The sequence below is a fragment of the Bacillus rossius genome, chromosome 1 (assembly GCF_032445375.1).
Source record: "Bacillus rossius redtenbacheri isolate Brsri chromosome 1, Brsri_v3, whole genome shotgun sequence".
NCBI classification, from domain to species: domain Eukaryota; kingdom Metazoa; phylum Arthropoda; class Insecta; order Phasmatodea; family Bacillidae; genus Bacillus; species Bacillus rossius.
The window spans coordinates 69,430,677-69,454,399 of record NC_086330.1 but is presented as its reverse complement, the minus strand read 5'-3'; the positions used below and the strand labels follow the sequence as shown (position 1 = coordinate 69,454,399).

At 38.6% G+C, this 23,723-nt stretch overlaps 1 protein-coding gene across 2 annotated transcripts in view; it reads left to right on the top strand.

The window, feature by feature from the left end:
* The window catches only part of LOC134537335 (lysosomal alpha-mannosidase-like), a 107,378-nt gene that overhangs the window by 36,623 nt on the left and 47,032 nt on the right, over positions 1-23,723 (top strand). For both annotated transcript variants that reach the window (XM_063377673.1, XM_063377663.1), the window contains one exon: positions 2,056-2,261. In XM_063377673.1, the coding sequence (XP_063233743.1) occupies positions 2,056-2,261 (206 nt within the window). The remainder of the gene's footprint in view (positions 1-2,055; positions 2,262-23,723) is intronic.

Genomic DNA, 23,723 nt, shown 5'->3' with positions numbered 1-23,723 from the left:
CGATTTGGTTAGCCAGATATTTGACTGAAATCCAAAGCTCCGTGACTCCAGTAAAACTGATGCCTACCCCGATTGATAATATCAATCACCCAGAGATACATTGACCTGGTGAAGTTCTATCCACATCCTCTAAACTTTCCGGGCTAGTAAATGAAGCTATATTATCGATCACTGCTGCGCCCGCTTTACGTACTTGTAGTGATAGTTCCAATTGTGTTCCAAGCTTTAAGAGCACCACTGCCAAGTGTGAAATCCTGAACTAATAAGATTCTGACTGGCAGGGAAAATCTCGTTGGGGATACATTCTCTTAAAAGATCGACCAGCACTACCCCAATACTTCATGGAACGTGTACGTTATCGGACTTTTCACTTCTGCTATTAACACCACAAAAAGCGCTCGGGTCGTGTGGTCACATTGGTGAACCACGGATTTCCCCCCATTCCTAGTCATGGAGTTTATAGCCATTTAGGTCTGGGTTACAACTTATGAACAGTGTGGTGCCCATTTGCCTTTAAACTAATATCCCCATGTTCTTAACGTAGAACCAGAAATTATTTGGATTAACGGTCTGAGGGCCTGGTAGTCGAGCACTCCCCAGGTAATGTTTCTGTGACAATATATTGTTGCACACAGCAATAGCCCTTCTTCCTCACCAGATTCCCCATTTAGACAACTGAGGATGCCTGAGATCTGGAGAACTCCTAGCAGGAGTCAAGCTGGAGCATGAACGACGTGGAATTAACTATCAGTCGTCCAAAGACAAATGATCATGTGCCCTCAGTTTAGTCTATAAGAAATGATAGAAGGTGGGTAGAGCATGAACCACAAGGCTACCACTCACAATCAGGCGAAAAGAGACAACTTTTCATGGGGTGTCAGGTAAGTCTGCAAGAGGTTATAGGATGTGGTTGTAGCATGAAAAACGATGCCACCACTCACTATCAGTGGACCGGGAACAACTTCTTATGTGGTCTCAGATATGTCTGCCAGAGATGACAGGAAGTGTCTGAAGCTTGAATCTTGGTACTACCACTTACTATCAGTCATTCATAGACAATGCCTCAGGGTCCCATGTAAATCTGCGAGAGATAATAGAAGGTGGCTGGAGAATGAATGACGATGCTGCTACTTACTATCATACGACCATGATAACTTCCCTTGGGGCCTTAATTATTTCTACGAGAAATGATATGTTGTGGGATAGAGCATGAACTATGCGGGGGCTTGATTGAATCTATGAACATTAACAGCATATATAGTTTTTAATCAGTTTTAAAACATGTCCAAAAGGAGGTAATCTTACAATTTCAAGTATGATTAATTCTATGTCTCATTTAACAATCAATTTGAAATTTTTTAATATATCGCCTGCTTGCTCTAAGGTTATAAAATGTCAACCATTAACTTCTGACCATAGAACATCAACATAAAATAGTGATAAAAATAAAAATTATATTAATGCATTTTAGTAAATCCAAAAATGTTAATTGTATACAGCCAAAACTTCACCTCAAAGATGTAAAATTTCAAAGTAATTATTATACAAAATTTTACCTGTAAAGTTATTATGGTTAGTATTGTGTTGCTTCTAAACAATAGTATATTTATATAACTATACAAATTCTTTAATTTAAAATGCAATTAAAATAAAAATAACTGTAAAACAAAAATTTACCTCTTAGAAAAATATCAGAATATAATTTTAGCTTAAGAATCAAACAATACTCAGAAAATTTTTTTATTGTAAATGTATAAGCGACTTATAGAGTTTTGCTTCATGCCCTGTGAAAAATGAAACTATAAAATCGTGCTTATCTGTCGTAATATGAAACGGCTAATCTTCAATTAATTTGGCGTTCTACTAGTATGTGAATCACCAACGAACATAATCACCTCTAGAAAAAATAAGTGTTAACTTATAAGAAAAAAGTTAAACCACAACTTTATTTTGGAATCAAATTAAAGATTTATTGAAATTTTCATATGACATTTGCTTCTGCTGCACAGTTTTCTTGCGCCAGCCCGTTTACAAATGCTGTGGTTGACGTTGCAGGCGCTTGAACGACACCTTCGGCGAGTGCGGGCGGCCGAGGGTCGGCTGGCAGATCGACCCGTTCGGCCACTCGAGGGAGACGGCGTCCATCATGGCCCGCATGGGCTTCGACGGCCTCTTCTTCGGCCGGCTGGACTACCAGGACAAGAACACTCGGCTGCAGAACAGAAGCATGGAGCTTATGTGGAGGGCCAGCGCTGATCTAGGTTGGAAACACTCCCAATTTTCCTTAAATGTTATACCTCTTACGACAAATGTATTTTTCTCGATAACGAACATAATTAATTTTAAAGTTATTCAACGTAAGTTATTTAAGTAAAAAAAAAAATACGGTTATGATAACATTTGTGCGTTCAGCTGCTGGCCTTCCAATTAGAATTTCCCGTGTCTTGTTTCTGCAACTGGGAGATGTGGTGGTCATTGCGAGTGAGGTAGACATTGCGTGATCTGTTGGGATCTTACTGTTTCATCAGCTCTCATTCGTGTCGCTTCATCAATCCGACCTATTCTTGCCTCATTCGATACTAAGTTGTCATTAGTCAAAAAGACGGGCGTCACTCAGACAAAGTGATAAAAGACTGTCAATAACCTGCAAAGAGTTTGAAATAATTTATAATAATGGATATGAGGGCATCCAGATGCACAATGATCGGGTAGCAGTCACTAGGCCGAAAGTCATTTGGCCGAAATTTCGGCCTAGTGCCTTTCGGCCTAGTGCCTGTCGGCCTACTGCCTTTCGGCCAAGTACCTGTCGGCCTAGTGCCTTTCGGCCTAGTGCCTGTCGGCCTAGTGCCTTTCGGCCTAGTGCCTGTCGGCCTAGTGCGGGTTGCCAGAGTTAAGACATATTCCCAGTGATATACATTTTCGAATTTTCGGCCTAGTGCCTTTCGGCCTAGTGCCTTTCGGCCTAGTGCCTTTCGGCCTAGTGCCTGTCGGCCTAGTGCCTGTCGGCCTAGTGCATGTCGGCTTAGTGCCTGTTGCAAGAGTTAAGACATTTCCAGCGAGATAAATATTCAATTTTTCGGCCTAGTGCCTTTCGGCCTAGTGCCTGTCGGCCTAGTGCCTTTCGGCCTACTGCCTGTCGGCGTAGTGCCTTTCGGCCTAGTGCCTGTTGCGTATTTTGAAGTGAAACTAAAGTAATTTATTTTGTTTTTTTTCTTCGTTTGGTCACACACAGATGGAGCTAGTGCAGCTTCTAGGTGGGGTACAACTTGTTTCGAAAACACTGTCTCTGGAGGATAATTCAAATTGGGGCCCTGAAACTATTACGCAATTTTAATCCTACTATGGTAAGGTTAATTTATTTACTTTTTTTACTTAAGTAATTTTTCAGTAGCAAATTACAGTTTAACTTGTTTGAAAGAAAATCAATAATGTGTTTGTTCTATTCATATAGATAAGACCTTTGTATTATTTGATCAAGATGTTTAGTTAGAAAAGGAGCTAGGAAAAATACAAAGATAATTATTTCTATAAATAATTATATTTCTTTTTTAATACAACTTTTTTGTGGTTGTTGAGAGATGTAAAAAATGTATTTTAGTGTTATTTTTGTGATAAATATAGGTTCCTTTACTGATATGATTATATTAAGATTGAGTTTTGAGTGTGGTAAGGTGAGGTCTAAGCTATGGCTACAGTGGAGAAATGTTATGGTCTGAGTCAAAGCAGAGTGCGGTTCAGCTAGAACTTTCCGTGCGTTGTGTATGCTTCAGGCTTAGAGGATTACAGGGAAATGTGTTCAATTTCCTCCCCTTCCGCGTTTATTTCAGTCAAGTGAGTTTCAATTTAAGAATATGGACCGTGTAGGTTTTATGTCCGATTTTCTTAGTAATGTGGTGTTGTGTCCCTTCTTCACTTTGTGTGTACTCTCTTTACAGTGTACTCTTTTCCTCTGTAACGTTATTCTCCCTGGGAAATTATGTTGCTATGATTATTATTATTGGGCGCCTTGTTTTTCTCCTTATATATCAATACTGACTTACTGATGATGTATAGTGATAATATTGAAAGACCCAGGAGATAACTTTCAGAAGAGGGATACAACTGACATAAATTTGACATAAACAAAATAAAACTGAAGATAAATGATAATATAATGTAGTGTGTGAATGTTGGGGGAAAGGTATCAGGTAAATATGTGAAGCTATAATAACAAAATATTATGGTTTTGGGGCACAAGACACAAAACACATTTATATAACATTGACACTGAAATGAAACATACATATACCCTTACACTGTAATAATATTAAATATACACAAGAACACACTAATAAATACAATTAGCTTGGTATTGACGGAAGTTAAGATAATAAAAAAAATATGGATTTAATTTGGTGTGATTAAGGCAGACCTGGTGACGTTTAACTGGATCAAATGTCTGGATTTATGGTGAGATAGATTATTCAACAGTTCGTTACTTGTATTCAATGAAAAATATTCCGGAAACGATTTACTCAGATTTAAACGTTAAATGTTTTAGTTAATGCAGTTGTATCTCAAGTGAACTCTTAAAAAAAAAAAAAAGAAAAAGAAACCGCGGCTTGATAGTTCAGTGGGAGCAAGATCTCTAGACACGCAGACCACTGGTATATTATTCCAAATAAATTATGTCCTCAAAACAAATGTTAATTAGCCAGTGCTATTAAAGAAGTAATTACGATTCTTCTGGCACGTAGCACAGCTCGTGTTGCAAACAAAATCTCAAACAAAGTTATTAAATAGTTGTGTGGCATTAGGAATATAATCGTAGATAAAATGTCGATGGCTTAAGCGTCCTGATAATTATGGTAATAACCAATTACCACGTAGATATTTCCTGCCACCTTTACTCACGGCACGCCCCGTCATCGTGTAGAATCGGATGCACTATTATTTATAACCACAAGTAATAAAACAATTAAATTATATAAAAATTTCTACACATCGGCATCGGGCTAAGCCTTACGAAGGATGCCTCAGACATTTCTTTTTTTCTATTCTCTAATTTCTCCCTGTTGTACAAAAGTCTTATTGTTAGCTTTAAAAATCATATTACTGATTGGCTGTTGTAAAAACATAACAGCAGGCCTTCGTACACATGTACGCAGCAAGATACAGGTAAGTGAGAAAAATAGATGAATTAATAATAAATTACAATCAAATACCAAAATAACATAAAACAATTTCAAATAAATTCAGTTCATGATAGATTGCAAATTAAGTGCTGTAAATGATGTAATGTCTATTGTTGATGAAATTATAAATCAGAGTTTCTATTCGTGGCTGTAGCTTATAAACACTTATTCAACAATATATTATTATTCCAATATTACAATAATAAAATAATAAAATATAGCAATTAATTAGACAATAATAAATAAACAAAATCTGAACGAAAACTGTTGTTATCGTACAGTAAAAACAAGAAAATTCCTTGATAATGTGTTGAGCCGAGTAAAATGTCATTGAAATATTGAAATAATTTGAAGGCTTTTAAAAAAATTATTTTAGAATCTTTTTTCAAATAAAATATATTTAACACATAAAAACTCCCCTCACTGCTTGTCACACTTATCAATTTGTGATAATTCGCCACTTTTAAGGACATTTTACAGAAAGACTACCGATTGTAGTCTTTACCCTCGTGCGACTTTCGGAAAATGTTAATATTTTTTCGTTTTATTTTCAAAAAAAAAACCCAATATCAGCTAAAAATGTGTATGTGTATCCATACATTTACACACATCACATTTTATGGACACGGTAACACTAGTCATTTTGCGCGAATCACTTCCAAACTGATAAATTAAATATAAAAATGAAAATCTCAGCCGAGTTAGCCATGGACAAAATCTGACCAATTGGGTATAAATGGGGAAGGTTTTTTGAAAACATAAAAATCGTAGTAACTCCCATAATACGATGAATATCGGATCCTTTTTAATGTATGATAACTCGTAGGAGTAATACTAACAATTGTTGTCTAAATAAATTTTCTGACTTTAAGGGTTGAAAAAAATAGAATTACAGGGGAAAAAATAAAACTCCCTTAGTAGACACAATATCAAATCCGCTCAAAATGTTTGTAAATATCATAATTTTTATCCGCAACTCTGGTTAAAAACATTTTTGATAACACGAACCGTTGTTGCAAAAGTTTAAAAAATAGTAATATAATTTCAAAAATCACTTTCCTACTATGTACACAATTAAATCCGTTCTTATTAATTGTTCATAATCTTCAATTATCACCTACAAATCGCCTGAAATAATTTTTATACCGCCCACCATTACTGCCAAGGTTTAAAAAAACGGTTAAAGGCCAAAATAATATCATAAATATATTATGAAGCTCACTATCAAATTCAAGCTGTTTGCAAATCTTAAAAATATAATCTTAAACATTTTTCTTAAATATTTTTTTATTAATGAACCTTTGCTGCAAGGGGTTGAGAAAACAAGGTTAGAAAAAAATTCAAAATTTGTTACCATGAGTAGGGGGTGCAGGCTGTTTCTGGACCAATGTAAACATTGCGCCAGAACCAGCCTGGGGGCCGCCATCTTGTTTAATGGAGGCCGCCATTGTTGTTGACATTGGTTACAAGGGCGCGCCAACGTCGCTGTCACTGGGGGCCGCCATCAAGTTTACGTCTGCTGGAGGCCGCCATCTTAGTTCAGCCTTTGGTTACTGGAGCGCGTCACCATCGCTCCGAAGGCAGGAATTGTATACAAAAAATCCTGGGTGGTGTGGGGATTCGATCCGTGGGACACAGCAACATCGAGGTTACAAGGCAGACACCTTAACCACTAGACCATGAGATCAGTTGGGAAGTGTAGAATTAAATAAGGAATATATGCGATGATTTGTGGTTCGAGGGGTTGGAGTATCAGAGCGCTAGGCAGCGGGTAGAATACAGGATCATCATGTATGTCTATAGTGTCAGGTATATAGTCTTCATCCCAGCGCCCAACATTAAGTCTTGCTGCGACCGCTTTGCTAAGAGTCCGGCATAGTTTGTGGTTAAGTAGCGTTTTACACTAGGGTTTTGAAGCGGTAGACTCTACACTGTAGGAAGCTGTATGATGTGTACCATCTATGATTACCATATATGGTATAGTGAATAAATCCACCACACTGCTCTACCCAACGAACGATAGTCTCTGGCTTCGTGATACGTGTCAGTTCACACATAACGGAGGAATAATCGGGGACTGCACTTATAGTTTCCGTGTTGGCTGCTGCCTTAAGTTCTTCTTGAGTTGTGGGGAAAGTAGTATCTGGCCATATATGGTGTACGACACAGTATGACAGCTGCAGGGCATCTCGAGGATGTCTGGGTTCTCTTTGTCGCAGTCACTCACCCAATGTTGATCAAAGTTGAATACATGTAGCTGAAACTGACCGCCAGGGGTTACACACTGCACGCGGTGGAAGCCCGGCGTTACCTCCAGGTAGTGTGCTGTTGGGTCGAACGTCATTCCCAACGGGTGTGGGCTACCGTTTACTGGTTAGCTCTGGACCACCGAGCTATATTTATACCGACATCTCATCGTCCCCTGTTTTTGTTTTTTACACTCTCGCCGCTTGCTGCGACCTTGGAGCCGACCCCTTCTCCTCCTCTGACATTTCCGCTTTCTCATTGTTCCTGGCAATGTTTTCAATCATCCAGGCTCTGAGCAGCGCTGCGTTGTGGCGCAACGATGCCGGTCTTGTGCCTCTGCGGTTATTGCTGTATGATTTATCTAATATCTTTAATGATGGGCAGCCATATTCACTTTGAATGTCCACTATGCGAACATGTTTGCGACAATATTTAGCTAGACAACGTTTCTGTTCGGCCCTGGCGACCATTATACTTCCACTCAAGTGCGTCGCCAATATGTTTGACAGACTTGTGTCTTCCCATTTCAGATTGTGGAAGTTGTTGGTGAGCCATGTATTTGTTCTTTGATGCTTTCTTATTAAATGTTCCCACGCAAATGGTGGTTGAAACGATAGCATAATCACGTTCCCTTCAGTCAGCAATGCTAACTTCCTTAACAATAAACCAGTGCTGTGAGAAGAAGCCATGAAGGTTAACACACTTCGCCATGGCAGCTGAGACATGACTGAACATACATCGCGTTTAGCTCATTATTTTAATACATTGATACCTCGGGTTGTACGATACTAATCTATCATGTAGAATAATGGCATATGCCTGTGTTAGTGGCGGTATATTGTTTGCTGCGGTAATGTCTATTTTACAATCTATGACGGTTAAGGTTAGTTTTTCGTTTTGACGTGACACTTCGAATACAAAGAGAGGGGCTTTATCTTGAAATCCCTCCGGGTCAAGTACAGGTGTATTTAGTCTACTGTAGTAGCTCGCTTGAAAGTCTGAGTACATATTATATGCAAGTAGTTAATAACCATTCGTAAAGTTTATTACTAGGTCCGAATATGGATACGCCTCGGAATTAAGATAGAAGTTGATATTTTGTAAATTACAATGATCGAATTTAGTTTAGTTTGCGGCTAGAACATTATGCCTGCCGGTTTTAAATGCCAATATTATATAACGAGGGCGTTCGCTAGAGAAGCTAGATTTTACAGCCCAACTGACACTCTGTGATGGTGGTAAACTCGGGTAAACTTCTACTCCCCATGATCTGAAAGCCATATCTATGTCGCGGCCTTTTTCAATCATTTTCAACAGTAGTGTGCGCTGGGCGGGGCTTACCGTTACATGCGGAACAAGCCAGTCGATAGATTGCAATCTTAATGTTACTTGCTGTGGCTAATCGCTTGTATCCATTATAGCGTTAATATAACTGTTTGCGGTGATTATAACAAGCGTTTGTTTACAACAATTTATTAATATTTGTTTGTAGTCTTCTGCAAAACCTAGGAACTGGTTCAGTGGGACGCATATTTCAAACTCGCAATGCGCTGAAAGTGGTAAACTGTAATCGCCATCCGGACACCATCCTGCCATCTTACTTATGGATTTTTCATCACGCGTGTGCGATAAATAGTTTTTCACAGTTGTCACAATTCCAACTTCACTTACCTCGTCGATTGTCACACCGTTAATAATATTCGAATGATATTCGGTTTATCATATGTAGTATACCATTGTTAACAATTTTTGCATTGTCTGGTTTTTTGCCCGTTTGTTTTCGTGAATGCACCGCGAATTCGCAAAAGCGATTTAGCAATGTGCGTATACACGTCAGAGTTTTGTATTGCTATAACTATCTCGGAACTTGGCTTGTACGGTCCCGCAATGTATGGTTTGTACGTGTGCATTTCACATTTTGAGACTGCATTGTCAAACTGCGGTGACTGTTGAACATCGAGTATACTATATTCCATTTGGAAATACCTTGAAACCTAATTTTTCTAGCAACCTCACATTGACAGGTGGTAACCGCTTGACGTATGCTTTCGTACTGGCTCTAGGCTTGCTCACCCACGCCCCTTTATACAAACCAAAGTATCTTACCCCCATACTTTTTCAAATGTAAGCATAGTGTAATCACCTTGTTTCTAAAGTTGATTAATTTACAGTTCTGGTCTACCACTCTAATAACCAACTCTCATATTTGTTGCACAGTAACCGGACTGTAAATGAGTGTTTGAGGCGTATTACTGAGCTTATATCCTGGAGGAACGTTCGGGGAAAATTCGTGTATCGTACTGTTTGGTTTTCCATTAAGGAAGCTGTGGCCAATGATATTCGCCGTGATTCTAATCACATTTACCGGCATCACGTTTACAGGCTGGGTCGACTCGTGAATTTTATTCGCCTCGTAGACTTCCGGTTCGATACCAAGCATCGGGGCTAGGGAGCAGTCGCCAGTGCAGTCAATTTGTGCAGTTGGCTACGAATCTTAGAGTGGTGGAAGGTTTGGGATTTTTCCCGTATACGAAAAATGCTGATGTGATACATCCTAGCGAGTCCAGGGCCAATTCAGTGTTTGTGTTTGACGATATAATGTGTGAGAAACAAGGAATTATACAGCGGTATTTTTATATGGGTAGACACGCACATGTTGATTGTTTTTACGTAGGTCAAACTTATGGCAGAATACCTAAACATTTGCTTCGGGATAATGGGAATGTTATCGTGCTTTTCTGCATGGATATGCTTAATTTGTGACATGCCTATGATGATAATGCAAACAGTGATATGGAATTTCGCACATTTAAGGATATGTGCTTCTTGTGTTGGAAAAAAAATGGTTTTCTTGTTATCGTAAAGGATTATCCTTTACTTAATGGCAGGTAGCATTGAGGTTTTGATCAATTTATTGTAGTGAGTCATTGAAGGATGTCCTACAGGGTATCCAAGTTCGGAGGTGGTCCTCTGAAACATCAGCTTGACTCCTGTATATCTCGCAATCTTGATGGGAATTGCCATTTAGGCGGAAAACTTTCAAAGTGTGTGGGTATGCCTAAGGATGCTGGGGATGGCATGAGTAAATATTATATTGACTCAGTCGCAAGTGTAATCACTCGCACGGTGATAGAGGAGCTATTGCGTCGGTTTACTGAGCTCAATGCATCGTTAAGCAATGCCTGGGATGTGCAGGTTGGTATTATCGAGTTTTTATGTAATATGGAGGTGAAGGAACAGCGGTCTTTGGATCAAATTAATTCTCGTCTGTCGGTACTGCCAACAAAGTTTGGTGATATGTATGTTAATTTGTTGGAGAAATTTATTAATGTATTTGAGAATACGATTATAGAAAAGGTAAAGGATGTTATAAACAATATCTTGGCGGATCTGATATTAAAACTTACCGCTAGTAGCGCTGACATATCGCAATGGGTTTCTCAATTAGCTCGTACTATTGGTGTTGTTATGAATGTTGTTGATGGATTGGTTTCTGCATCGACTGCGAGGACTGTTGCTAAGCGACCCACACCTCAGAGACCGCCTCCTAAAAATACATAGCTCTAGACATTTTGTAGTTCTGTATATAAAAAGGCTTTATGGTGTATGGTTATCTTCAGTCATGTCTGCCGAGGCAAACACTTTAGATAATGTCATACGGAACATACGTGCCAAATATAGTTTGGCTAAGCGAGCGCGAATGGAGAGGGATGCGATTAATCAGGAAATGTTCAAGTCTGTTTATTCACATTTGGATAAGCTTGGACAAGTCTCGTCGCTCGTGCAGTCTATCCCGCAACATCATATTGTTCCGAAACAAGAGTCTTCGGATGTGAAGCCACAACCGGTAATGAGTGATGGTTATGATTCTGACACTAGTATATGTCGCGATTGTATGAATGATTCATTGGGTGAATTACAATCTTACTTACGGAGCTATAACCTTCGCTCGGGTGATGGGACCTACAGTCTCTATAAATGCAACAACCGTTGGTTATTAGGGGATACAGAATTATTTTTTCACTATAATAATTTAATTCGCGTCAATGAAGAATGGATACAACCTGCTCCCGGCTTATTCGAATTATTGTTCCGCCGAGTGCTGCACACCTACTCAGAGCCCGCCTTAAAACAATACGGACATTTACTAGATATTACAAATACTTATTATAAAATAAATGATCCTACGACAAAACTTTATAAAAGCAAAACGCACGCAAAGTTTGATATCATTAAAAGATTGTTTCCGAATATTGACTCACCTCAGCAAGGAAGTGGTTTGTTACAGAAAACATTCGATTTGCAACGCACAAAGCAATTTGTTTATTGGGACAACCCAAACCATATTGTTGCTCGCCTCAGATTACTAATGGCCTCGCAATCTGCTGGCCATACCGGACATAGCAACGAGGTGATATCTATTCTTGAAGAGTTGAAGGAAGCGGGATGTATTGCGAAATGAGTGTCGCATATGGGATTGCTAATGAACTGCATCGCGGAGTTCGCAGAATTTTTCCTCGTAGACCTGTGTTGACCTATGGGCTTCGCGATTTATTACAGGTTGATTTGGTGGAGATGATTCCATACAGCAGGATAAATAGCAGTTTCAAGTACATCCTTACTGCTATAGATATTTATAGCAAACGTGCTTATGCAGTTCCATTTAAACGAAAGACAGAAATATTAGTCGCCGCCGCCATGAAAATTATTTTAAATGAGGCGGGAAGTTTTAAGAAATTTCAAAGCGATGCTGGAGCGGAATTTTACAATAAACATTTTAAAGCCTTAATGCAAACGTATGCCATTAATCATTACTCTAGTTATATAGCGAAGTCAAGGCATCTGTTGTAGAACGTTTTAATAGAACATTAAAGGATATGCTTAACCATGAGTGCTCGGCACAAGGAAACTATAAGTGGCTTACACTTTTACCGAAATTACTTTCTGTCTACAATAAAAGGTTCCACCGCACTATAGGCATGGCTCCGAATGCTGTGAGGGATAACTCTTTGCTACAAACAGTTTACATATATGTTAAGAAAATTGATCGTATACGGTTAAAGACTTGCGTGGGTTCCGACATATATACGTATATCAAAATACAAGATGATGTTTGAGAAGGGATTCAAACTGAGGTGGTTGCATGAGGTTTTCAGTGTAGTCAAAGTTACGCATAGTTTTCCACGTGTTTCATTTGAGTAATTTGGATGGTAATGAAATTAACGGGGGTTTTTATGTTCCGGTAATTCAAGTAACTGCGTACCCTGACACTTATTTAGTGAATAAAATTCACAAACAGTGTGGCGAACGTTTGCTAGTGTCGTGGAAGGGGTTTCCCGTGTCCGTAAAGACGTGGATTAATGCCGGTGATATTCAATGGTAGGATGTGTCTTGACCGTCGAAGTCTGTATACGGGACTGGACTGGTGACAACAACAACTTTCTCCTCCTTCCCCCTTGGGCGTTGTTCCGGCCCTGTGTTCGCTGTGGTAAACACTTTCACTGACATCAGGCAGTTGTCAACAGGTCCTGCAGATGCGGCGCGGCTAGCAGTGCGCAAGCATGCTTGCAGCTCCCTACACAGCATTTGTTCAACATTTATTTTAATTTATTTTTTTGCTTATTTTATTTATTTACTTATAAATACATATCGCCGGGGTGGGTGGGGTGCAATCCGGTGAGTTTTTTTATGTATGCTTATTGGTACATGTCGCAGAGCACTATTTGAATGGTTAGTACTGTTTTTTATTATTTTTTAACTATGCCTATATGCGTACATGGTTTATTTTTTATTACCTAGGTAACATACGTACATTTATTTCTGGTGATCGTGCCGCAGCTGAGCGTTCCTACAATTTTATTTTAAATATGTTTATTACTTAATGCTATGTGTTAACTGTAGGGGTCCTAACTATGCTTAATAAATTTCTATGCTTATTACTTGACATGCTATCGCTATGGCATATTTTATCTCTCTCTGGTCCGATACTTTTAAACTGTGATCTACATTTTTTTAAACTATGCTTATTTTTTCTGTCTTCACAATATTATAAATTTTAACTATGCTTATGCCACTGGCAGAGAGCCAATGCTATTTGTTCTTATGCTAACACTAAAGCATATATTACGTTACACAAGCAGGCTTCTGTTTCCTACACAGTGTTGGTAAAATTTATATTTTAAATATTTAAGGACATTATTATGCTTTTAAATATATATAATATGATGTGTGAATATTTATTGCGCATTGTGTGCGTGAGGCCCCAGCGGACAACATCTCGCTCTCTGTGCGCGGGTTTTTGAGGTTATGTTGCTCCCAGGTATTTGTATTTGGTCATAGCTAGTATGACGAGGCTTTTAAGCATAGCAGTAAATGATTTTTGGACATTTTAAATATGGCGGTATTTTTTTCCTTTTTGTAAATTAAACATGGCGTCAATTGTTTTAAGCATACAACATGGCAGCTTAAGCATAATGGTGGGAGTTTGCTTTAGGCATACATCATGGTGGAATTTTTTTTTTTTTTTGGAGATTACACATGGCGGCATTTTTTTGGAAATTAGACATGGCGTTATTTTGTTTCTTTTTTCGAAATTTAAATATGACGTCAATTGTTTTAAGCATACAACATGGCGGCTTAAGCATACTTTATATTTTGGCGATATTTTATTTGTTTTTGGAAATTACACATCACGGTATTTAATTTCTTTTCGAAATTTAAACATAGCGCCTTTTAAGCATATATTCCTTATTTAATTCTGCACTTCCCAACTGATCTTGTGGTCTTGTGGTTAAGGTGTCTGCCTTGCAACCTCGATGTTTCTGCGTCCCACGGATCGAATCCCCACACCCCCCAGGAATTTTTTTTATACAATTCCTGCCTTCGGAGCGACGGTGGTGCGCTCCGGTAACCAAAAGCTGAACTAAGAAGGCGGCCTCCAGCAGACGTAAACTTGATGGCGGCCCCCAGTGGCAGCGACGGTGGTGCGCCCTTGTAACCAATGTCAACAACAATGGCGGCCCCCATGAAACAATATGGCGGCCCCCATGAAACAAGATGGTGGCCCCCAGGCTGGTTCTGGCGCAAAGTTTACATTTCAATGTTTACATTGGTCCAGAAACAGCCTGCACCCCCTACTACCATGAACGCTATGAAATCGGTTTGTACATATTTAATACTTTTTAAAAATGATTCGACTGAAATTTATTTTGTAGTTACCATTACCGTAAGAAGTAGAATAAACATCGGTTTAAGATAAAAAAATTCTTTTTTGTTCCAATTCCAATGTAAAGAAATATGAATGTCAAAATCTTCCTTCCTTCTGTAGGCTGTGCCGAAAGGGAATTTTGTGTCTAAGGAAATAGATGACCAAGAAAGAACTTATCTTTGAATTTATTTGCAGGACAGTACCTCACTTACCTAAACACCCTGTTTCCTCTTACTTTGCGCCGGCAGTTTGTGAGCATTGCCGTGCGCTCTTGCACTTATAAGACGTGTCTTCAACAGCTATGGACACGGAAACTGTAGCAACAATTGAGATGGTCCTGCTTTTAAAAACTAATTCAATTCATTGTGAACATTTTTCACGCCTTCGTCCCCCATCTATCTTTAATGGCAAAAAACTTTGCCGCTGTTCAACTTTTTGATGTGTTAGTTTGCGAGGAAATGCTTTTCAATATATTAAAAAAATTATATAACTGAAACCTGAAGAGTTTTTGCCTCAACATTTGTTATGTGGTGACCTAAGGTATGTATTTATTAACAAAAATCTTAAATAAATACACCCGTAGGTTATTTTTAATTGATGTAAAACATTTTGGAATACTTCAAAACAGTTTTCAGTGAAGAAGTTATGTTTTTTTAATTTTTCGGAGACTTAAAATGTTATTAAGTATGCAAAATATACATTTCCTGATGCGTATTTCGATGCTATACAATTTGCAAAAAAGCTTGGTCCAAAAATTAAAATTTTAGTTTCGTATGCTATTTGGCAACAATGCAAGAATAAACAAGGACAGCGTTAATGGCAGTTGGTGCGTGCTAGAGAGAGAGAGAGAAATAGAGAGAGAATGCGCCAATTTACTTCCGCACTGCAATCTAAGAGGGGATGCACTATAGATGCCGATCGTGTTTTCAGGTTCCGATAGCCGAGTAGCAGTCGGGATCTCCCGATCGGCAGCCAACGATAATGGAACGCCACTAGTAACTTAGAATAGGTACTGTTACGACTTCAGTGGGATGAAAGGGTTCGAAAAGGATATCCCAATTAATTAATACGACTGTATTTTATTCACACTACTATTTACACTTTATATTGTAAAGAACAGCACACTCACGAGTTCAATCTCTGTCCACTTAATTTAGTCCTTGAAGATTAACCGCCGATATCTCCACTCCTGGAGCCAGGCTCCTCGGGGGCACGCCCCTTTGTCAGTCCCGCCGCTGTTGACCGCCGCTTCACGCCGCCAATTTCCCATGTTGATCCGCACACGCCGCTGGAATTTGCCCAGATGTCACCGGTCAGTGCACTTGCTGGTCTCGCCAGGTTCACTCGCCTTATTCACCGCACCACTCTATTTCGCCGGAACTAACACCTTCGCGCCGAACTATCGCCAGACTATCGCCAGAACTCCTCGCGCCGAACTGCGCGCCTCGCGTCAGAACTCAAGTTCCGGGAGGCAACTGCCGCACTTATATAGTCTTCAGGATTCGGTCTCAAAGCATCCCGAATGTTCCCTAATGGCCCAGGCTGTTATATGTCTTTGTCACGTGCGTAACTCGGCGGCTATGGAACAGCCACGCAACTCCGAGCACGCGCGGACAATAGGGGAGAAGAATGATGAGGGAGGGAGGGGGGTGGGGAGCGCTGAGTAATGCCACACGCCGCCGTCTGGCTCGAGATAATGGTGGCGCCGCTACGGTGCCTTATGGCTAGAGACCGGAAAAATTCACGAATTCATTTCGCGGTAGGCTAAAATACAAATAGTTATACCTTAGTGCTGCCTCTGCTATTGGCTCACAACTCACCTGGATGACTCTGGGCCAATGTGAAATGCCCAACCAAAGCTTTATCGAATCACAGGCTGCTACGTTGGGACTTCTCACAAGACAGCAGCCAATGAGTGGGTGACATTTGACCGAGTGTACGTAGAACTGTGGAGTTCATCCTGGAGGTCATTGAACCCGCGAATTTTTCCGGTCCCTACTTATGGCGCAGGCGGGGTTGGGCTGCTTAGCGAGAGCCCATGGCCTGCGCGTGACAATACCAAACACGCTAAATCTTCCGATAATCGTTATTTTACGATCAGGAACTCCTTTCCGAGTAACTTAGACTAAACCCCATCAGGTCTGATAGTGTGCCCTGCTGAAGTGGGGAAATACACGCTCGGGGAAGAGGCGGGGTACCTGGACCTAACTGCGCGCAGAGGATTATAACGGCATTCCTCCCGGCCTGCCCGCACGCCCGATGGCAAGGAAGAGTGAATACTGCAGACACGCGCTCATACACATATGGGTATCCACTGAATCGCACACGCGCTCATGCGTATTATATGTGTTTGTATACATGGAAAAAATTTAAAAATATATTTCTGAGATTGTAATATTATTTTGTAACATCCAGCCACGGATATCAATTCTTTTTCTTGTATATTTTCAAAAAAAATTTCAAACTTATTTTATACACTTGTAACTATGGATAATATGTTATGTATTACAACAATTAATAACATTTCAAAGTTAGATGTATAAACAGTCGCAATATTCGAAGAAAATTATGTATACTTTCAGATAAACGTGTTCTAACAACTCTATTAAGTTAAAAATTAGAAATTAAATACAGAAGTTCAACAGCAAAATATACAGTGAAAAAAGTTTGATATTTTATTAATTACAGTCAGTTATTAAAAAACTCAAATTTAATCAATATTATCTTATTATCACAACATACAAGAAATAAACGTGCAAATTATTTTAATTAAATTCATTATTTTGCTTTCAATTTCTTTGTTTTTTAATAAGTACTTCACCCACTTATATAATTGTTGCATATCAACTTTATTATCAACCAAGTATGAGTTGTTATAAGCTTATGTGATTTACTTTCTCGTTTTATTTTCTTTATCTGCAAGCAGTCGTGACAATGTAAATCAAACAAAATATTTATGAACTAGCTAATACCCGGCATGCGTTGCAATGCCTCATTCAATTTTTTCATGTAATTCGTTAATGTGGTATGTAGTGTATAGGTATAAAAAGCATATATAGCCTATATATATCATTTTCTATATTATTTCTATACATCTCTTTTTCTCTCTTTTCATTTCTCTAGCTTTCTCTTTTTTGCCTTTCATTTTTTATTGTTTTCTCTTTCTCTCATTCTCTTTATTTCTCTCTCTCCCTTTCTCTCCTTAGCTCTACCACTTTATCTTACTTATTCTCCTTTCCTATTTCACTGTCTCTATCTCATTGTTACCAATTTAAAACTAATAATATCGTATATTATTCAAGTGAAATTCGAACAAAAATATTTAATTTCTCATTTGATTAATTAAGTGAAAAACAGCTGAAGGCCATGATCCCGTAACACGTCGATTTCCCGTCTCCTTAGGTTTATCGAATCCCTCCTCTTGCATGCGTGAGTGAGCATACCGCAACCATCATAAAACAGCGACAAATGATGGCAAGAATACGAACAACTTGCAACAATTTTTTTTTGCCTAACTCGTTGCAGATTAAAGCAATTGATGCACTTGGAACCAAATTCAATCGGAGCGCATTTCTGTGAAGGCATTTGTAGGCTCGTAGCCTCATAGTTTGGTAGTGTCTTACTCTCTTGGTCTATTGGTAATTTCGGCTCGTAGCCATGCAATCTCGCAGTCTCGTAGTCTCGTACTATCCTGTTCTCTTGGTCTGGTGGTCATTTAGGCACGAAGACACGCAGTCTTGCAGTCTCGTAGTTTCTTAGTCTTTTAGTCTCTTAGTCTCGTAGATTCGGACGTCTTTAAACGATAAAGTCTCGTGGTCTCATGGACTCTTGGTCTAGTGGTTTCTTGGTCCCTTGGTCTCTTTAATTCTGGCAATGTTGGTCATTTAGGCTCGTAATTGCGCAGTCTCGTAATTTTAAAATCTAGTCGACTCGTAATCGCTAATTCTCATGGTCTCGTGGTCTTTTGGTATATTAGTCTTGTGGAATCTTGATCTGTTCTCGTAATCTCGTAGTCACACATTTTCGCAGTCTTGAAGTGTCGTACTCTCGTGGTCTCATAGTCTCGTAGTTTCGTGCGCGTCTGATCTCTTAGTCTCATGGTCTCTTGGTCCGTTGGTCATTAAGACTCGTCACACATTCTTGTAGTCTTTAGGACTCGTACTCTCGTTGTCTCTTATATTCGTAGTCTCGGGCGCTCTTGGTCTCTTGATCTGTTGGTCATTTGGGCTCTTAGTTCCACAGTCTCGTAGTCTTGAAGTCTCGTCCTCTCTTAGTCGCATACTTTCGTGGTCTCGAGGTATTGTGGTCTCATAATCTCGTAGTATCTTTGTCTCGTAGTCTCGGAGTCTTGAACCTCGTTGCTCCGTAGTCTCGTACTTTCGTGGACATATAGTCTCGTAGTTTCACAGACTCGTAGTCTCGTAACTAGGTGGAGGGATCGTAGTTAGGTGAAGGAATCTTAGCTAGGTGGAGTCATCGTAGCCAGTAGGAGGCATCGTCGCCAGTTAGAGGCATCATAGCCAATTGGAGGCGTCGTAGCCAAGTGGAGGCGTCGTAGCCAGGTGGCGGCATCGAAACTAGTTGGAGGCATCTTAGCCAGGTGGAGGCAACGTAGCCAGTTGGAGGCATCATAGCCAGGTGGAGGTATCGTTTCCAGGTGAAGGTATTACAGACTGATAAAAACGTGTAATGCCTGACTGGTTTATTTTGTATATAAAATAATTTGTTTTTTTACTTTATTCAGTTTTGTTTTTTTCTTGCACTTTTCACTTTATTTTCTTAAATTTTTTAATGCGTATAACTTTTTCGAGTTGCAAAAAACATTATTGCATCAAACCAATCGAGCCAATTAGTATTTAAATAAATGATTTTTTGATGAATTTTTGGAATATTTTTTTCAAATTTTTATGTTAATAATTCCAGATATTCTAAAACAATTTGGATTAAAAATGGCGGACCTGGAGTCATCCAAGATAGCTGCCGAGGTACCCATGATAGGCATCGAGAGGTGGACAGACACGCCCGAACTTAGCCTCAGCCTCACGAATGCAAGCCTCCTCCTCAAACCATCAAGTCATGGTCCCATTACAACAACATTGCGCCCGTATCGACTATTATATAACTACAACTATTGTCATTCAGTTGTGAATTTTTATGCTCTTCGAAAATTAACATTGATTTGTTATGAAAGTATTTAATATTTACATGTAACCTATTTCTGTAATTTCGATTTTATTCTTGATATGATCACAATTGTAAAATGATTATTACTGATAAATTATTTCTGTAACACGCTTTAATTTTCACTTTTAACTATGTAATCAAATCTTTGAAGTCGAATTTAACCTACTTCTAAGTATAGCATCTTTTTGAAACATTGCAATTGTATGTTAACCCGATGACAATACAATAATTTCATAACTATTACCCGAATAAAAAAGGGCAAAAAACCCACTAATTTTGAGCTATGGAGAAAAAGATACTAATTTCAAGGTATGTGCAATAACCATGCTCTTCGTGTATCCAAGGGACCGGGGCATGGTCGGAAAGAAGTCCCTCCTCGAGATGTTAACCCCAAATTTTCGGATATTTAAAATTTTTTTTTTCGATTTGGATTGTTTCTGATCCAAGAGGTCTAAATAATCCCGGGAGTGAGTGCCTCCCCCCCCCCCCCCCCCCCCAATCCTTTCGCCTTCAGGAGATCAACCCCCAAAATTTCGGAAAACTTAAAAAAATAGATTTTCTTTCGATTTGGATTGTGTCTGATACAAGGGGCCGGTGCATGGTGTAAAATTTGCCCAGGGTTCAGTTGCCCCCCTCCCCCCAAGTCAGGAAAATTTAAGTACGCTGATTTTGACGTGCTCCCGAGTTCATAAGTCACCATCGGACCACCTCGGGTAGAATCTCACTGGAAGGGTGAGGAGGATGATAGGAAGGGGGGAGGGATTTACCTTGAAATTGTCGAGACTCTGAAAATTTATTGTTGTAGCATTTCAATGAATATTAAAAAATTGGACGCATTAGGACGTATTTTGCATTACGGATGTATCATACAAATGATCAGGCGGACATGCACAACTATAAAGGTCATACATATGTTGAATTATCATTGTGATTGCCATTTTTGTATTTATTTTGTTTTGTATTTTGAGGTATTAATAAAATAAATTATCCAATATGAACTAGAAAGTAAAATATAAAATAACACAAAAAAGCTATGAAATAAAAAGTAAAAAAAATAAGTTATTTTTTCAGCAATAGAATTAAATTCAACTCTGTGTAGTTTATTTTTTTAATCACCTTAAAATAAGAATCCAGTTATAAACTAAACAATTAATTTTAATAAAATAAAAGCGTGGGGTGATTGATACTATTGTCTTACATTTTCTAGCACTAAAGATTATTCATTCGAATAGAGTCAGTAAGAGAAAGCGAGGAGAGAGCAAGGCACACTTGATATAATTAGTCTAAAATTTGTATATCACTAAATAGTATTCGTTGAGATGAGTAATTATAAAAATGAAAGCAGAGAGTAACGCAAGGTTGATATCAGCTGTCTTGAAGTATCTACCACTATAGCCATTATTTAGAAGAGTCATTATGAAAATGAGAGAAAAACTTTAAAAAGTGTTTTTGTCTGGATTTTTTAAAATATAATAGTTTTTTTTTTCTCATGAAGAAAATTTCAAATTAATTGACTCTTTGTTATACCGGATTATAATTTTTCCACACTACAAGCAATTTTACTAAGGTGAATATTTTTATATATTGTTTTGTTATCTGAACGATTTTTAAAACAATAACAAATTCTAAGTTGTCTGTTAATTTGGCTAAATGCTTTTGCACATGCAGACATTTGACATTTTTGATGCATTTCATTTACAGAGCTTTGTAGAATTCCACCTTATGTCTCCATATAAAAAGCATTGAGAAATATTATATGATTAAACCACTAAACCACATTCAGAATAAATGTGAAACGTAAATATATAAAATAAAAAGCCAATTTTTAGTAAATGAGCGTTTAAGGCACCATCCATCCTTACATAGAGAGTTGGGCTAGAAAAAAATAGGTATGATAAAGTTTAAACTATAAATATTCGTGTACATCAAAAATGTGTCTAGTATGGTCATAAGGCTAACAGTGCATGCCATGTACCAGGTTAGGTCAATTTAATTCTTTAATCACAAATTGTGAGCTAAAGTAATTAACGTTTTTATATGGCCGATTTTTCCAATTTAACTTAGAATAATTTAATTATTGTCAGTGTTAACAATTTTCTAAACAATACTCAATATTGTTGGGTGTATTGTAGAAAGATACACGACGGAAGACTTAAATAAAATAAATTATGGAAATCTTTTTTGGAAACGGGTTACAATTTTTCACAGAAAGTATCTTGGGAAATTAAATTTGCAACTTAATTTGCTCAATTATTATTGGTATGAATGTTAGATAATATTTGAATGCTTCGTTTAGCGAAAGGATTTACGACCATGGAGATTTACTAAAGTTGTAATAGCATAGTGGGCTCTGGCACATCTACACTATGTATCCCGTACTAGTATCCAATATTCGAGGGATTTTATGAGATTTTCCCTTTACCTGGAAAAATTCTTATTACTCAAATTTGTATTATTTTTCAGGACTAGGTTTTTGTACCATAACTTAGCTGAACTTGCCTTTTAACTTAGATAGTTCGGCTTTATAGTAGGTATACCTGCTTTTTGATACTAACGCGCATTAAGATGGAAGAATGGTGGAAGAGGAAAAGTTACTGTGATGTAATTATTTTGAAAAGCTGTTTAACCCAGACGAAAGTGAGAGGGAATAAAGAAGAGACGAGAAAGAAAATTTTCAGAGTTGGATGATGAGGATGTAACATGGAAGTATGCAGAGGAAGCACTGAAAAAGATGAAAAATGGTAAAGCTTCAGGCATAGATGAGTTGACTGTAGAAATGATAAAAGCAGCAGGAGAAATTGGGATTCAGTGATGAGGTGTGTTTGGAAAGAAAAGTGCATAACGAAGTTCTAGGGTAAAGGGATAATAGTGCCAGTGTTTAAGAAAGGACACAGGAAAAGATGTGAGAATTACAGGGGGATCACTTTGATGTGTCACCGTGCAAAGGTGTATGAGAAGATCCTGGAAAAGAAGGTAAGGAAGGTCATGACAGGTGAATGGCGTGAGAAACAGCATGGATTTAGAGAAGGACGGTCTACTATAGATCTGATTTTTGCCATACGACAACTGATGGAAATATACGAATTTGGGAAGGACTTAATAATGGTATTCCTGGACGTGGAAAAGGCGTACGACAGTGTGAAAAGGCAGGGCTTAAGGAAGGATTAATAAGTATAGGGAAAAGTGAGTATAAGGGGCAGAGTGAGATCTGGAAGAGGGTTGACGAGGTTGTTTAAATAAGCCAACGGAGTGAAGCAGGACAGTGCATTGTCTCCCTTGTTATTTATTATAGTGATGGAGGGGACATTTAAGAGGGTGGAAGATAAGATTGGAGAAGGAAAGATGAAGGCCTTGCTGATTGATGATGATTTGATGATTTGGGGAGAAAAGAGCAGTTAAATGCATGGAGTGAGGAAGTGAGAAATGTGGTATGTGATTTAGCACTAAAAAGATTGAAGTGGTGTGCATGACAAGGACCAAAAATGGCCGCATTGAACAAGGGGATGCCTCCTACAGGTGTGTAAGAGATATGGTATGGAAGAGGGAGGTGCCGTTAAAGTGCAAGCGAGTGTTGTATAATAATAACTTTGTGCCCATAGTCACGTATGAAGCAGAGACTTTGACTGTTAGTGAGAGTGATGCTGGGAAGATCAGAGCAATAGGTATGAAGTTTATGAGGAATATGTTGGCAGTTACGAGTCGAGACCAGATCAGAAATGAGATAGTGTAAGCAAGATCAGAAGTACACGACTTGAGGGAGATCACTGAAAAAGCAAGAATGAGGTGGTATGGCCATGTACAGAGAATGGGAAAAGAGAGACTGCCTAGGAAAATGATTGAGTTGAAGTACACAGGAAGAAGACCACAAGGAAGACCTAGGAGGAGATGGGAAGAAAAGATAGTTAAAGGAG